At 35.1% G+C, this 16,955-nt stretch overlaps 1 protein-coding gene across 1 annotated transcript in view; it reads left to right on the top strand.

The window, feature by feature from the left end:
- The window catches only part of ANO3 (anoctamin 3), a 385,842-nt gene that overhangs the window by 257,761 nt on the left and 111,126 nt on the right, over positions 1-16,955 (top strand). Inside the window, exon 6 of the mRNA XM_040638905.1 lies at positions 4,822-4,980. Within this exon, the coding sequence (XP_040494839.1) occupies positions 4,822-4,980 (159 nt within the window). The remainder of the gene's footprint in view (positions 1-4,821; positions 4,981-16,955) is intronic.

Below are 16,955 nucleotides of genomic sequence, written 5' to 3' on the forward strand. Positions count from 1 at the left end.
ATCTTCTTTCCCTAGTACGGTATTTCATGATTTCTTTTTAAAGTCAATTTTTAACCTTTTAAATAAGTTCTTTAATTTTGATCTAATTTATAAATCTCACTTTGACGGACAGACTCTAGGATGGCCTAAATGATCTCTCCCTGCAGGTATTCATACTCTTACATAATCCTCTTCCCTATGACTTGTTTCCAAACACTAGAAGAAAGCAAAGGTGATGAGATATCACTTTTTTGACCGTGTTACATTATATAAAACTGTCTTGCTGTCAGACTCACTCTGGAGACTCTTCTTTTTGGTTTAAGTCTCAGCCATGTTGGGAATGCCCACATGTCAAGGAACTGTAGGAAGCTTCTAGGGGCTGCAGCTGGCCTCCAGCTAACAGCCAGCAGGAAGTCAGACACTCCTTCCTTAGCCACAAAGAAATGAATTCTGCCAAGAATCTGAGTTATCTTGGAAGTGGATTCTCCGTAGTCAGGCCTTAAGATAAGAGTAAAGCTCTCCTGACTCCTTGGTTGCTGCTTTGTGCAGCCTAAGCAAAGGACCCAGCTAAGCTGCACCTGGACTCCTGACTCGTGGAAATGGAAGGTGATATATCTGCATTGTTTTAAGGTCCTAAATTTGTGGTAAGTTTTTATGCAACAATAGATAAAATAATTACCATAAAATATGGTATTCTGATGCATTAAAATGCAACCTCATCAGTGAATGTTTGGTGTACCATTAACGAAGCAAACTGACAATTCTTTATCTAACTCAAATACACCAGCAGGTGCTTGCCAGCAGGCCAGGCAAATATAACCAACAATATGCTCTGTCTGACTGACTGAAACAGATCTGAAGTTTTGAGTAAATTATTTTTGCCCAACTTGTAAATATTAATTGAATCAATTCAATAAAAATTAAGTCGACAAGATGCTTTATCAGTGCAATTCCAAGTATTTAGTCTAACAAAATTACAATGACCTAATCTCATGAGTCTCTTTACTTTAAGAAGTTGTGTATAATCTAATTGTATAAATTACTGTAACGTGGCTATTCTTGTGACTTTGCTTATGCTGTGCTTGTCCCCCAATCTGTAAATTAGATATAAATAATAGCATCCTCTTTATAATTAAACAAGACAAGTTATACAGTGTGCAGTACGATTTTTCTTTTTCATCATCATCATGTTTGTCTTCTGATAATTCATAGTTATGCGTTTGTTATTGAACTGTTTATTTTGCTGTAAATAGTGTTTCACAAGTATATGTAAAGGATACCTGCTTTCCGTTGCTCTGATTCCATATCCACACCGACATCCTTTGGATTACTTACCAATGTTTCCATCTGTTTTTGTCCTGAAGAAAATGATTTTCCAAAAAAGTTAAAGGAGTCATTTGGATGATTAGAGAACAAGACAAATCCCAACGCAAATTAATATATTGCATATGTATTTTACTTTATTTTTTTTTTGTGATAATAAGACTTTTCTTTAATCTCAAAAGGTCAGACAACATTGAAAGTGTTCTGTGTGCATTATCTCATTTAGTCATGAAAATAATCTTATAATGTTGATGATACTGTTATCCTCCCTTAAAAGCTCTGGGAATTGAAGCTGAGCAGCAAGATTAAGTTACATGTCTAAGAACACAATTAATTAAAACCCCAGTCTGTCTGATACAGATATCAGTACCTTAACCAGTGTGTCATACTGCATTATACTAACTTAAAGGTATGGTTACCATGTAATCAGTCAGCAATCACTTGTAGATTAATGACCTGACCTCATTTCATATCTGCCTGACAGAGAACTGTGATAAATTCGCTAAGATAACATGACCCTTAGTGGCTCCTGGCACCTGTTAATCTGTCTTCCTCTCATACACCCTGACATTCTTCAACTCTATAGCTCAGGTCTCTATTCCTGCACATATTAGACAGCATTGTAACTAAACATCTACATGCCTACTGCTCTAGATGTAGGCTAAAATCCCTGATAGACTTCTGTGTCCTCTTATTTTTTATCCCTCAAGTTTAACACAAAACCTAGCATACATTAGGTGTTCAATAAGTGCTTGTTAGATTGAAAAGAACAAATACTGGAAAAAAATATGCATCTCACAAACAAGCAGTTACTGCCATAATTTTATGTGAAAAATACCCTAAAATGTGTTTTCATGCAAATAGGCAGACTTCTATTGCTATTTGAAAATGGGCTAAAATCTTTGCAAAGGGTACTTTCTCAACATGAGCCATAACAAGCATATTGTCAAGATATTCTTTAGGAAGGCCAGTTTTTCTGGAAGTACCTGAGCTTTGTGGTTTGTAACGTGTTAAATAATTAAGTTGTTTTCAAAACTGTTAAAAGATAAGGTACCTGATGGATAATCAGCATCCCATCTACTCTGAGCAAAACTAGTTTTATTCTGTCTTCCGGGAATAATAAACTTGAAAATTGTTTCTAAATTAAATGCATCTATATTGTAATTGAAAAGCATTTCACTATTCCAGATAATTTAAGAGATGAGTCTTGATTTCATGTTCGAACAACTATTATTGTATCAGTTAAAGAAGTTTTTCTTTTGGTGTCTAGATACAATGATATATGTAATGAATTTCCTGCTAGTTCTGCTTTGTAAGGTTTGAACATGGTTGATTAACATCTTGGCTAATGGTTGCCATATATGTATGAAAATAAAATATAATACTCATAACCTTAAAATTATACAGAACCTATACAATTTTTTAAAAGACTTATTTATTTATTTTATTTTTTAGAGAGGGGGAAAGAGAGAGAGCACAGGGGGCAGGGGCAGAAGGAGAGGAAGAGAGAGACTCTCAAGCATATACCCCCCTGAGCATAGAGCCCAATGCGGGGCTTGATCTCATGATCTTGAGATCATGACCTGAGCCTAAATGAAGAGTCAGATGCTTAACCTACTGAGCCACCCAGGCATCCCTGTACAACATTTTATAAACATAGTTCAGAAGATTTCCACATTTCTCCATTCTTCTCTATTACCATCTTGATAACTGTTTTTCATTTTGCCTGGTAAAACTCATCATTAATAATTTAGAATTCATAGACTAATTAGATAATACATTAGAATTCTAGTTGATATAGTTTGATTGTGAACACGTTTACTGAGAGACAAAAGCTGTGAATAATGCCTAAGGTCACTTATTGTTAAAAAAAATGTTGATTTTATTTGATAGTAAGACAGCTGTTTCTCTGGGAGAGTTAAGCATGTTTTGCTTAGACTTAGAACAATGGGTAACAGTAACTGATAGGGTTCCAATTTCAGTCCACACTGCTCTTAAAATATGAAAAGCATGTAAAATTGATTAAAAACTATCTTATTTTCTTATATTTTTCCTACCAAACAATCATTTACTTCCAGGTCTTCTCACTGAAGGACTTTTGCCTTCACCTGGGATTAAATGTGTTTTTAGTACCATAAGACTCAGATGACCCTTAATAATGGACTGGAGTGGTGGTATACTTTAGGCGAAGGAAAATGAGGAAGAAAATTTGAATATGATTTTGTTTTAGCCCAATCCTTGTTTAAATTAGTATGGAGATGTCTGGAGGGAGTGGGCCATAGGTATAAAACAAAGGGCACACCATGGCTATTGTAGTTGTGCTGTAATTTTGTGATTATTTATCTTAACTTGTTAGAATTTTATTTGTTTTAAATATTGGAGGGGAGAGGATGAGAAATGATAACACGATTTCTTCCTGGCCTTATACTCTTGAGGTCAGCCTTACACAGGACTATGGATATTGCCTGCCTTCCTTTCTTCCTCCCACAAATATTTACTGATGCCTACTCTGTATCTGATTCTGGGTTAGATGTCTGGAATACTCTGAGACAACACAGTAAAAACCCTTACTTTGGTACAGTATTCTACTAGGATAAGGCAGACAGCAAACAAAAGATAATGAATAGTTTAGTGTTCTAGAACACGGTAGGCGTTAGTAAGTGCTAAGGAAAGTAGACTGGGGAAAGTGGGCCAAGAGCAGAGGGTCTCCTGGAGAGGAGTTATGTGATGTCATTGATAATGTGGAGGATCACTCAGGTGCCTCAGCTGTCAGGCCAGGTGATTCTTGCAAGGCAGGAATTTGGTGGAAAATTGGCCAGTCTATAAAAAAAAAAAAAAATGGCTTTGGTGGATGGGTGCAGCAAGGTAAGGGCCTTAAAAGCAATCCTGATGAGCAAGTGATTAGTCTTAGTAAGTAAGCTGTTTTAGTTGGCTCACAGTTTTATATCCTGTGAACAAGTATTTCTTGGAGCAACAGCTCAGGAATTAGTTTTTGGTTTAGTATTGTTGAACATAGGTTTAGAAAATAGCATCTTTTCTGAGTATTATTTAATATTGGAAGCTATGTTGGCTTCGATACTTTTGTTAAGCCTTCATGCCTTTATTTTTGAAATGGGAGTTGTAAGTATTAAATAAGATCAAACATGTGAGGCACTTATGTCTGAGCCTTATGTTGAATAAATACTCAACATATGCTAGCCGATATTATTTTTATAGGACCTTATTGAATAAACCATACACATTTTGATGCCAACATCAGAGAACCAAGTTCTGGTATCAGACTGCCTAATTTCAAATTCTGGAACATCACTTGCTAGCTCGTCTCCTATTATAGATTGCAAACTTTCTTTAATCATCTTTCCATATCTCATAACTGGAATGTAAAACAACACTTTTTTTTTTTTTTTTTTTTTTTTTTTTTTTGCTATTGGATTGCCAGTATCCAAACCAAAGTGACTGAAACCAAAATGTGTGTGCTTGTTTAACCTACACTATTAACAATCATTGCTTTATTTGCAGAATGACATGAATTACATAGCATCCAGTGGTCTTCTATTCAAAGATGGCAAAAAACGGATTGATTACATCCTGGTTTATAGAAAGTCAAATATACAGTATGACAAAAGAAACACATTTGAAAAGAACCTCAGAGCAGAAGGCCTGATGTTGGAAAAGGAGGTAGGTGCTTTAATAACACTAGTTATGTGATATAATGGGCTAGAAGGGATATAATCTCTTATGTTTTAGCCTGGGAAGTGTATAGCACATGTCTTTATAAAATGTATAGTTATTTTCTCCCAAATGTAAAAGAAATACTTATGTACTGTCCCACTTAAATGTGTATTCCTTTTTTACTTATACATTTCTGTAAGTTAATATTTTTCAAAGGGCATAACTATTTTTACAATTTTACAAATTGAAGAAGAAATGATTGTACCTCTATAAAGTACAAAACCTACGAAAAGAAAAATGCTGAAAGAAAAGAGTACCAAGCCGTTGATGTTTGGGTTTCAATATTGGAACTGTGAATGCGTTCCTTCTCAATCCTTTCTTTTTTTTTTTTTTTTAATGCCTTTATTTTTTTTTTCAGGCCTTATCTTTTCTTTTCTTTTTTTTTTTTTTAGTGCCATTTTAGGATCATAGCAAAACTGAGAGGAGGGTACAGAGACTTCCCATATAGCTCCTGCCCCCACACATTATGTCCCATTATCGACATCTCTGTACCAGGGTGGTACCTTTGTTACAATTGATGAACCTACACTGACTCATTATTATCATCCAGAGTCCAGTAGTGTTCACTCTTGATGTTTTACATTATGTGGATTTGGGTAAATGTACAATAAATGTATCTACCCTACAGTATTATGCAAAGTATTTTCACTGCCCTAAAAATCCTGTGTGTTCTGCTTCTGCATATCTTTGCCACCCTCAGCTCTTGGCAACCACTGAGCTTCTTACTGTCTCCACTGTTTTACCTTTTCCAGAATGTTGTATAGTGAAATCACACAATTTGTAGCCTTTTCAGGCTTAACGTCTTTCACTGAGTCGTATGCACTTAAGGTTCCTCCATGTCTTTCCATGGCTTTATAGATAATTTCATTTTAGTGCTGAATACCATTCCATTATCTAGATGTACCACAGTTTGTTTATTCATTCACCTACTGAAGGACGTCTTGGTGCCTTCCAAGTTTGACAGTTATGAATAAAGCTGCTTTAAACATCCTTGTGCAGGTTTTTGTGTTTTCAACTTCTTTGGGTAAATACCAAGGAGTGGATTGCTGGATCATATGGTAAGAGTATGCTCATTTCTGTAAGAAACCTTCAAACTGTCTTCCCAAATGGCTGTACCATTTTGCCTTCCCACCAGCAATGAATGAGAGTTCCTGACGCTCCAAGTCCTCACCAGCATTTGCTGTGGCCAGTTTTCTGGATATTGGCCATTCTAGTGGGTGGATAGAGGCAGCTCACTTTTTTCATTGGCATTTGCCTGAATATGATGTACAGCATCTTTTCATGTGCTTATTTGCCAACTATATGTCTTGTTTGAACAGTGAAGTGTCATCTAAGGCCTTTGAGTTGTTTCTTTCCTTATTGTTGAGTTTTAAAAATTCATTATATATTTTGGAATAACAGTTCTTTATCAGATGTGTCTTTTGCAAATATCTTCTGTCAGTCTGTTGCTTGTTTTCTCATTTCTTTTGACATTGTCTTTCACAGAGCAGAAGTTTTTAATTTTAAATAAGTCCAGCTTATCAGTTTCTTTTTCATGGACTGTACTCTTGGTGTTATATTTTAAAAAGCATCCTCATACCCACGGTCATAAGTTGTCTCTTATTTTGTCTTTTAAGCGTCATATAGTTTTACATTTTAATTTAGATCTTGATCCATCTTTAGCTAATTTTCATGAAGGGTGTAAGGTCTGTGTCTAGACTTATTTAGTGAGTTAGTTTTTACATGTGAATGTCCAGTTGTTCCAGCATCATGTGTTTAAAAACTGGTTTTGCTCCGTTGTTTGATCTTTGATCCTTTGCAAAAGATCGGTTGACTTTCATAAGTCAAGTTGATATTTATGTGGGTCTATTTCTAGGCTCACTATTCTGTTCCATTTATCTACTTGTCTATTTATTCACTAATACCACTACTGTAGCTTTACAGTAAGTCTTGAAGTCAGGTAGGGTCACTCCTCCAAATTTGTTCTCCTTCAAATCGTGTTGGCTATTCTGTGTCTTTTTCTTCTCCATAATCTTTGTCAGTATCCACAAAATAACTTATCGAAATTTTGATTGGCATTACACTAAATCTATAGATCAAGTAGAGAAGAACTGACATCTTGACAGTATTGAGTCTTCCTATCCATGAACATGAAATCTCTCTCCATTTATTTGGTTCTTCTTTGATCTCATTAAGTAGAATTTTGTAGTTGTCCTCATATAGACCTTGTACATGTTTTCCTAGATTTATACCTTAAGTAATTAGATCTTTGTGGTGCTCATGTAAATGGTATTGTGTTTTTAATTTCAAATGTCACTGTTCATTGCTGAAAGAAAGCAATTACTTTTGTATATTAACCTTTTATCTTAAAAAATCCTACTGTAATTGTTTATTAGTTCCAGGATTTGTTGTTGTTGTCGTTGTTGATTTGTTTGAAATTTTTACATAATGACTATGTCCTCTGAGAACAAAAGAGTTTTCTTTATTCCTCCCCAATCTGTGTACCTTTTTTGCTCTTTTTATACCATACTGTATTTGATAATACTTCTAGTATAATATTGAAAAGGAGTGGTGAACAGGTGTCTTGTTCCTAATCTTAGTAGGAAAGCTTCTAGTTTCTCACCATTAAGTATGTTAGCTGTAGCTGTTTTGTAACTATTCTGTATCAAGTTGAGGAAGTTCAAGTTTATTGCTAGTTTACTTAGAGTTGTTATCATGAATCAGTGCTGGATTTTGTCAAATGCTTTTTATGCATCTATTAATATGATCATATGATTTTTCCTTCTCAGCCTGTTGATGTGATGGATCACATTAGTTGATTTTCAAATGTTGAAACAGCCTTGCATACTTAGGATAGATCCCAGCTAGTTGTGGTGTATAATTCTTTATATACATTGTTAGATTCTATTTCCTAATATTTAAAAAAAAATTTTTGCGTGTATGTTCATGAAAGATATTGGTCTGCAGTTTTGTTTTGTTCTGTTTTCCTTGGAGTGCCTTTGTATGATTTTTGGTAATAGTGTAATGCTGGCCTCATAGAATGAGTTGGGAAGTTTCCCCTCTACTTCCATACTTCGAAAGAGATTATAGAAAAGGGCACAATTTCTTTCTTAAATGTTTGTACCTATCTGGGCCTGGTGCTTTTTGTTTTGGAAAGTTATTAATTAATGATTCGGTTTCTTTAATAGGTATAGACCTATTCAGATTGTGTACTTGTTGTATGAGTTTTGGCAGATTTTGTCTTTAAAGAAATTGGGGCATTTCATCTAGGTTATCATATGTGAGCATAGAGTTAACCATAGTATTCCTTTATTAACCTTTTAATTTCCGTGGGATCTGTAGTCACATCCCCTCCTACATTTCTGATACTGGTAATTTGTGTCTTCTCTCTGTTTTTCTTAGTAGGCTGTCTAGAGGCTTATTGATTTATTGATCTATTCAAAGAACAAAAAGTTTCATCAATTTTTCTGTTGTCTTTTCTGTTTTCAATTTTACTGATTTATGCATTAATTTTTTTTAATTGAAGTATTGTTGACATAATGTTATAGTATGCTCTAGTTCTTATTCTTTTCTTCTACTTACTTTGATTTAATTTGCTTTTTTTTCTGGTTTCTTAAGGTAGAAACTGAGATTATTGACTTTGAATCTATCTTCTTTTTTAATACATGCAGTCATTGCTGTAAGTTTACCCCTAAGCACAGCGTTCACTATATTTAAAGTTTAAATAGTTTAAATTTGATAAATTGTGTTTTCACTTGCACATAGTAGAAAAATATTTTTTTCCTCTGGAGATTTCATCTTTGCCCTATGTGTAATTTGGAATTGTGTTATTTAATCTACATATATTTTGAGATTTTCCATTTATCTTTTTGTTATTGATTTCTAGTTTAATTCCACTGTGGTCTAAAAGCAGACATTATATGATTTCTATTCTTTTAAATTTGTTAAGATGTGTTTTATGGCCCAGAATGTAATCTATCTTCTTGAATTGGTCCATGTGAGTTTGGGAAAAATGTATATTCTGCTGTAAATGAAGTAATTTATAGATGCCAATTATAGGTATTTGATCAGTGGTGTTGTTGAGTTCATTGATTTCCTGGTTTTCCAGGTTTTCTGCCTGTTGGGTTTGTCTATTTCTGATAAAGGAGTATTGAAGTCTCCATTTGAGGTAGTGCACTCATTTGTTTCTCCTTGCAGTTCTATCAGTTTTTGCCTCACACAGTTTGACATTCTTATTAGATACATACACATTAAAGATTATTATGTCTTCTCGGTGAATTGGCTCCTATATCATTCTGTGATGCCCTTCTTTATCCCTGACAACATTTTTTTCCTTGAATGCTTTTTTTAAAGTGTTCTTTAAAGAATTTTTTTTTTCTAGTGAAACAACAAAGCTACCAATGCTAATTAGAAAAATAGAAAGGAGATAAATAGAAAGGAGATAAAAGCATATATTTCATACTCCTTTTATCAAAACAAACAAAAACAAAAACCTCTTGCTATTTTAGTTAAACCTTTAAGGTCTTAAAAAACACATATTAAACATATATTTATCATATTACAGAAAGAAAAATCTTAATGTGAAAAATTAAAAGTATAAAAATGTACAAAATAAGAAATCAAAGGTTACATCTACTATCTCCCAACTCATGTCCTTTTCTTTATTAACAGCCCTGTTAATACCTTGATTTTATTCTGCTAGGTATCCCTCAGGATATTTTTATGTATATATAAATATGTACACGTTTTTTAGAAAAAAATAGTCATATTATACATACTATTCTACAACTCAAATCAGTCATTTAACAATATATTTTTGTTATCTTAAATTGCCATTATATTTTGATCTAACTCATTTTTTATGAGGTGTATAATATTACAACTTGGGGATTTAATTAGCCATTCCCTTATTCAAAGAAAAATTTTAAGTATTTGAGGGACCCCTAAATTACAAGTGGGATTCAACTACTTTTCTAAAAAATGAGACAGACCAGGTGAAAAAATGTTGATGATTTCTTTAATTAAATATCTAGATAATTTGCTAATAAATGTTATCAGTGGAATAGAGTACTCATGGATACTTGCATATGATATTGGAGGGCCCCTCCTTTTTTACCACAGGATGGCTCCTGTGATTAGTCTTCTAAGAAACACACATTAGGAAATACTGAATTATAACTTGAGGTGGCCCTAAGAAACTGTTGTATTTATATTTATTAACACTTTTTAAATATATATAAAATAACAGTTACAGTGCCTTGACTCTTCACAAGGTAAGGATTTATTCACACACTATATAGTGTTATAGAATTGGGCAAGTTGAATTCTGCTCTCAATTTTTGTTGACTCCTTTAATTGTGTTTCTTTCTTTTTTTTTTTTTTTTTTTGTCTCTTCTGGAAATTTTTAACCCAGAAAATCCATATCACTGGAGTAATTTAACCAATAAGTATTTATTACAAAAGTCCTATGAACTCAGTCTTGTGATAAGATTTTATCTCCCCATGATTTCTCCTTCATACAAACAATTAATCATTTTCTCATCTGTTCCCAGAGCAAGTTATACAGACATCCTTTTATAATATTGGTAGTTATTTTGCTTACACATCTCCAATTACTTATTAATTCAGTTAATAATCCTAACAGGTACTATTCAAGCTATTGGGGATCCAGTGAGTAAAGTAGACCTTATCCCTGCCTTCATTGAATTTACACTACATAGGAGTCAGTCTTTCATAATTTCAAACTGTGATAAGTGACCTAAAAGAAAAACAAATAATGGTAGAATGACTTATATCAAGGGCAGTGACCTAGTCTGGAGGGTAAGGGAAGAATAGAGGAAGGGAAGAAGTGAAATTAAAGAAATAGACTTTGAACTGAAGTTTGAAAATGGATAGTACCTAGAATAAGTCAAATAAAAGGGCTAGATGTGGTTTTCAGTACTGACTGCCCATCCTAATCACCTGGGGATCTCTTAATCTATTAATGCCAAACCCCATCATAATAGGAATCAATTGAATATCATGATGGTAGTGGGAGGAAGAACACTGGCATTTTTCAATACTGAAGTAAAAGGGTACCAGATGAGTATGAAAGGAGTGGTGAGGACTAAATAATTATGCCTAGTGGTATAAGACTTTTGATTCTTTTCTTAAGAAAAATGGGAAATTATTGAATAATTTTAAGCAGGGCAGGATCATGACCACATTTGTTTTCTAAGAAGATACCTTGGAATCCTGAAAAGAGGACAGATTTGAAGAGCAGGACTGGATGCACAGTTATTATGGGTGGCATTAGAGAGGAAGAGAAAGTATAGATTTGATAAATATTTAAGTTAAAATGTAGATACTTGGTGGTTTGGTTATGATAGGAAGAGAAAAGAAGATCTCAAGGATAATTTAGTATTGTGACTTGAGCAATATCTTTATTCATTCAAGGAGCATTAATGAAGTACCTATTATATGCTACATTCTGGGAATAAATGAGAATCATAAAATGGGCAATGTTCTCATGGGAAGAGAGGAGCCACAAAGAGACATGAAAAATTGCATAATGAGGAATGTCATGCAATTATTAAAACAGAATAATTTATTAAAGTTTTTTAAAGCTTTATTTATTTTAGAGAGAGAGAGCTAGCAGGCATTCACATGTGTGGGGGAGGGGCAGAGGGAGAGGGAGGGAGAGAATCTCAAGCAGACTCCCCGCTGAGCATGCAGCCTATCAAGGGGCTCAGTCTTATACTCATGGAGATCATGATCTGAGCCGAAATCAAGAGTCAGGCACTTAACCTACTGAGCCACCCAGATGCCCGGAATAACTTACATAAGGAATGTGGCTAGGTAGTTATGTTAGCATGTGTGATTTGAAAGAACGTGATGTAAACGAAAAGGAGTCCATCATGGGAAGATAAGGGGGCAGAATACTATCAGCAGAAGGAATAGCCAGTAGAAAACTACTTTTGACAAGAAGAGAGCTACTTTGGGGAAAAAGTGGGATGGAATTATGGGAATAAAGATCATAAGCTAGTAATTGAGGGACCTTTGAGAAATACAAGTAGAAAATCTTTGAGATTTGTGTTACAACCCCACGAGAAGTGTGAACTAAAGGTAAATGCTTTAGTCTTTAGAATATAGATGGTAATATAAGCCATGTACTAGGATGAAACCACTAGAGAGAAGAAAAGAAAATGAATCTAAGATTGAGCCTGTAAAAGGTAAGAGAGGAGAGTAGACATTTGAAGGTGTTGGAGGTAGGTGGAAGAGGCTGAGAAGAGGATCATAGGGAAAAGTGGATAGCAGGGTAAAATAGTGCTGAGCAGTCCAGTAAGACAAGAAGGAGGCCTGTTCCATTGGAGGTTGTGGGAATCTTTGGTGAAAGCTATGAGAATCATCTCTCTGAGGAGATGGACATGCAAGCAAGGTGGACATGGGTTGAAGAGTGATGAGGGAGTGGAAAAGCAGAGCCAGCAGCAAATGTCATCAGCACACTGTGCATGGGGGGATGGAGAGCAGTAGCCAGAGAGGGGAAAGCGCTCTCATGAAGTTTCACTTTTCTATTTCTTTCTGTTTTCTTGTATGAGATGCTTAAGTGATGATGGGGAAGATCCAGGAAAAAAGGGTGGAGGGAGGGGAAGAAAAAGAAAGGGCTTGTGATATGAGGACAGAGAAAAGGAAATTATGAACATGTCAGCAAGTATGAGACTTGTGAGCTGAGAAATAGAAATATCCCTTAGGGAACAAGTCCCCAGTTTTTAGATTTACATTCACCAGAGCTAAGCATCAAGTCTGGCAGACAGCAGTTTCAAGTCCTCATTATATCACATGTTCATATGGACAATTTCTAGATGATCACATCAGCAGTAGATAGTGACTCATAGTGGAAGGCCATATGAATGAATAGGTAGATGATCTGTAACTGTGTTTGTGTTCCAAGTACATTTCCAGATCATATGAGTGATCTGTCTTCTTCTTAGACTTACTCTCACGAGCTACCACATTCTGTTTTCTTTCAGCTCTCTGCCACCAGCTCGCAGAGAGTGACTTTGAAAAAACTCAATTTTTAAATTTCGACATCTCTTAAGAGTGAATGTTCTACTTCTTGGGAATTTTGGATGGAATGATTAAATAATCATGTGAAGTGTGAAGGCGGTGGGTGTTTTGTTCCCTCCGAAAAGCCTGCCTTCATCAGAGCTAACAGAACAGCGCCAGATTGGGAGCTTTTGATTCCAAGGGAGAAGTTCTCCCTGGCAACACCATCCCTTCACCAACCCCCTGCTCAGTAGCTGCGAGAAAATGAAACTACTTTTGTTTTGTTTTAAGTCGAGGTATAACAAAAGAGAAATTAAGTTGAGGAAGTTATAAAAGACTCTTCATGGTGCTTGAAAAAGATCTATATATATTTAAAGTTAAGACATACAAAATTAGAAATGTTCTAGCTGTATGTGCACTTAGCGTGACATTTCACTCCTTGATGGCAGAATTAATGTAGAAACATCTTTTAAAGCATCTCTTTTATTTAAGTGTGTTAGATATTTTCACATCTTAAAGGTTGACAGGAATGAATTAATAATCAGTGCTGTGCCAGCTATTCATGATGCTAATTTGAATTTTGACATAGCACCTCTTCCAGAATAATTCTGGTTTATTTGTGTTCTTGTTTCCATCATCTTTTGGTGAGGTACAACTTACATAGAACGTGAACTTAAGATAAGTTAACTCACTCATTCATCCATTCAACAAATGTTTAGTGAGTGACTACTGTGTGCCCAGCATTGAACTCGGTGCTTGGTATACATAAATGAATACAACGAAGATCCCTTCTTTCATGGCACTTACATAAATAAATAGTTCACTTATTAAAAGATAATAAATACTACAGGGAAAAGAATAGACAAGGTGAGAAAGATGGGGCAAGGACAGGCAAGCTGTAGCAAGTGACCAAATGGTAAGAAGTAGAATGGGTGAGGGGTAAAGTAGTAGGAGACAATATCTTTTAGTAAGATACTGAAGGTGAGATTATAAAAGGCTGTGTAGGTCACTGAAAACACTTTGGCTTTCACTCTGAATGCAATAAGGTTCTGAGAAGATATGTGATCTGAGTTATATTTTAAAGAATCCCTCTGGCCATTATGCTATGAATAGATTATCGGGGAAAGAATGTGAGCAAAGCCTCTGTTGGACAGCACTGTAGGAATGCCAGAGATGATGATGGCTTAGACCAGAGTGGGAGCTGTGGGGAAGCGGGGAGTGATCAACTCTGGTTGTACGTACTGAAAGGTAAAACAAATCAAGACCCATCTGTAGTGTGAAACCCACGCTTTCCTGCTGTGGAAGCTAAACCTTCTAAGACTTCTCCCAAAACGTGTCACTCACACCTTCTTCATGCTATGACTGTACTCTGGCAACCAACATGCCCAGGCTTCAGGAACCATGATGCTCTGAGGGAAAATGAGATCTCCATTTATACCGGAATAAGGTCCAGCTCCTGAGAAACTCTTTTTTTGTCCCAGGAGCTGTCTGTTCCACAAGAGAGAGCCCTGCTTTCAAACTCCCATGGAACCACTGGAGGGAATGCAATGTTCAAACATCAGTGTATTTCTCAAAGGCTTGTTATTCAGTCTTAAATTATTCTATATGTAGAATGTGTCAGTCTGGTATAGGTTGGTTTCTGTGTCTAGACTCATTCATTTTCATAGAGTCCTCTCTTCCAGATTCTGAGGAAAACAAATACTAGATACGTTTTCTGTAATCTATTGGAATAACTGATGAAAAAGAGCCCACCTCTCCCTAGGAACAAGCAATAACATACAGGGGACTATTTAAATACATATAAGGGAAGAGACATCTTCCAAAGAGACTATAGTCTATAGAAATATAATTTTATTACAATTTATATCGCCAGAAAAATATTTAATTCTTCAATCACTTGATTCAAGTCACTCTAGAGTTTTCCCCAAATACAGGTTATTACTGGTTTTGTATTTGTGTAATTCAAAAGGCCTATTATTGAAGGCTTACAAAGCCAAGGGATAAAGATGAATCTGGTAGCTATTTAATGAGAAAAAACGAGAAAGAGGTTGAGAAAGAAAGATTCCAGTGAAATTTTGAAGTTAGCCTTTATTTTGGCTCAGGTCTGATTGAAGAAGCATGCTCTCAACAGAGAATGAACAATTCTGGATATCCTGTTACGGTTGGGTAGTCTGTATGTCCAGTCTCTTAAAATACTCCTAACAGCTCTCGGTGAGTTAAGATCATTGTCTCCATTTCTCAGGACAGAAAACAGGATCAGACAGGTTAGGTAATTGCCTCAAGTTCACAGAGCTAAGTAAATGGTAAAGACGGAATTCACACTTGAGTCTTTGTGATTCCAAACACAAAGTATGGTATGGTTCTGTCTACCATACCATGTGATTTCTTCTAAGTACGCAGTTAGGATTGAAAAAATTTAAATTGTCCCTGCTAGGCAAAAAGGCAAGTTGGTATAACACCAGTAGCCAATGCTATAATTTCAAAAGAAGGATCTTTTTTATCAATTTGAATATAAGAACTTCTGTATGGCAAAAGCAGGAAAAACCATAATAAAACATGAAATTCTTCTTTCACTTGCCTCAGTGAAGGAGTGATTCAAATACCTATGCTTTTTATGCTTTAAAAAGATTTTCTTGATTCTATCAATCCCGCACAGAAATCTTTCTCTCTCTTTTTTTTAATTTAAATTCAGTTTAGTCAACATATGGTGTAGTATTAGGTTCAGGGATAGAATTTAGTGATTCATCTAACACCCAGTGCTCATTACATCAAGTGCCCTCCTTAATGCCCATCACCCAGTTACCCCATCCCCCCCACCTCCCCTCCAGCAGCCCTCAACTTGTTCCCTATAGTTAAGAGACTCTTTGGTTTGCTTCCGTGTTTTTATCTTATTGTATTTTTCCTTCCCTTCCCTAATGTTCATCTGTTTTGTTTTTTAAATTCCACATGTGAGTGAAATCATAGGGTATTTGTCTTTCTCTGACTTATTTCACTTAGCATAATACCCTCCAGTTCCATCCACATTGCTGCAAATGACAAGATTTTTCTTTTTGATGGCTGAGTAATATTCCATTTTATATATATTCCATTTATATATATATATCTCACATTTTCTTTATCCATTATCATTTGATAGACATCTGGGTTCTTTCCATATTTTGGCTATTGAGGACTTTGCTGCTATAAACATTGGAGTGCATGTGCCCCTTTCAAATCACTATGTTTGTATCCTTTGAGTAAATACCTAGTAGCAGCACAGACACCTTTCAACCAAGCCTGTAATAATTGCTAAAAAGAACCTAGAGAGAACATCATAATTCTTCTCCTTTTCCTTTCTAGCTAGGTAAAAAATATATTTTTAAACAAATAGTTGTTTGAATGAATTAATGCTAATTTTAAAAAAAATCTAGACATTGTTTTCTCAGTCATAGCTAACGTGTATGACCTTGATCTAAATTCAAGGGCCTGTTGACATTTAACACATACTGTGTCTTCTTCTGTCATTGTGAATTTTATTCCCACATATTTACCTGTAATTTAAAGCAAACATATTTGAAGTAGGAAGCCTCTTAGGAAACTGTACTTATGTGAAAACATCTTTTGCTATTTTTCCCATGGTGATTTGCAAAATAGAGGTACCTCGCTAAACTATCAGGAATAAAATAATCCATAGTCCAAAATTTTGAAAATTTAGTTTACTTTCTCACCTTGGACATTTTTAGCAAGTACACACATATTAAAATTGTCTCACAAGTCCTCTAGTGAGATGAGAAACCCACAATTTCCTTGACCATAGACTCTCTTGCCTCTTTTTTCATAGTACTCTGTGGAATAAACTTCAGCAAATTCTGGTCTGCGGAAGTGCATGTCCGATGGCAATGATGCCCTCTATATCTGAGTATCAGTCAGATGACTGC

This window comes from Ursus maritimus, unplaced genomic scaffold (genome assembly GCF_017311325.1).
Source record: "Ursus maritimus isolate PB19 unplaced genomic scaffold, ASM1731132v1 scaffold_23, whole genome shotgun sequence".
NCBI classification, from domain to species: domain Eukaryota; kingdom Metazoa; phylum Chordata; class Mammalia; order Carnivora; family Ursidae; genus Ursus; species Ursus maritimus.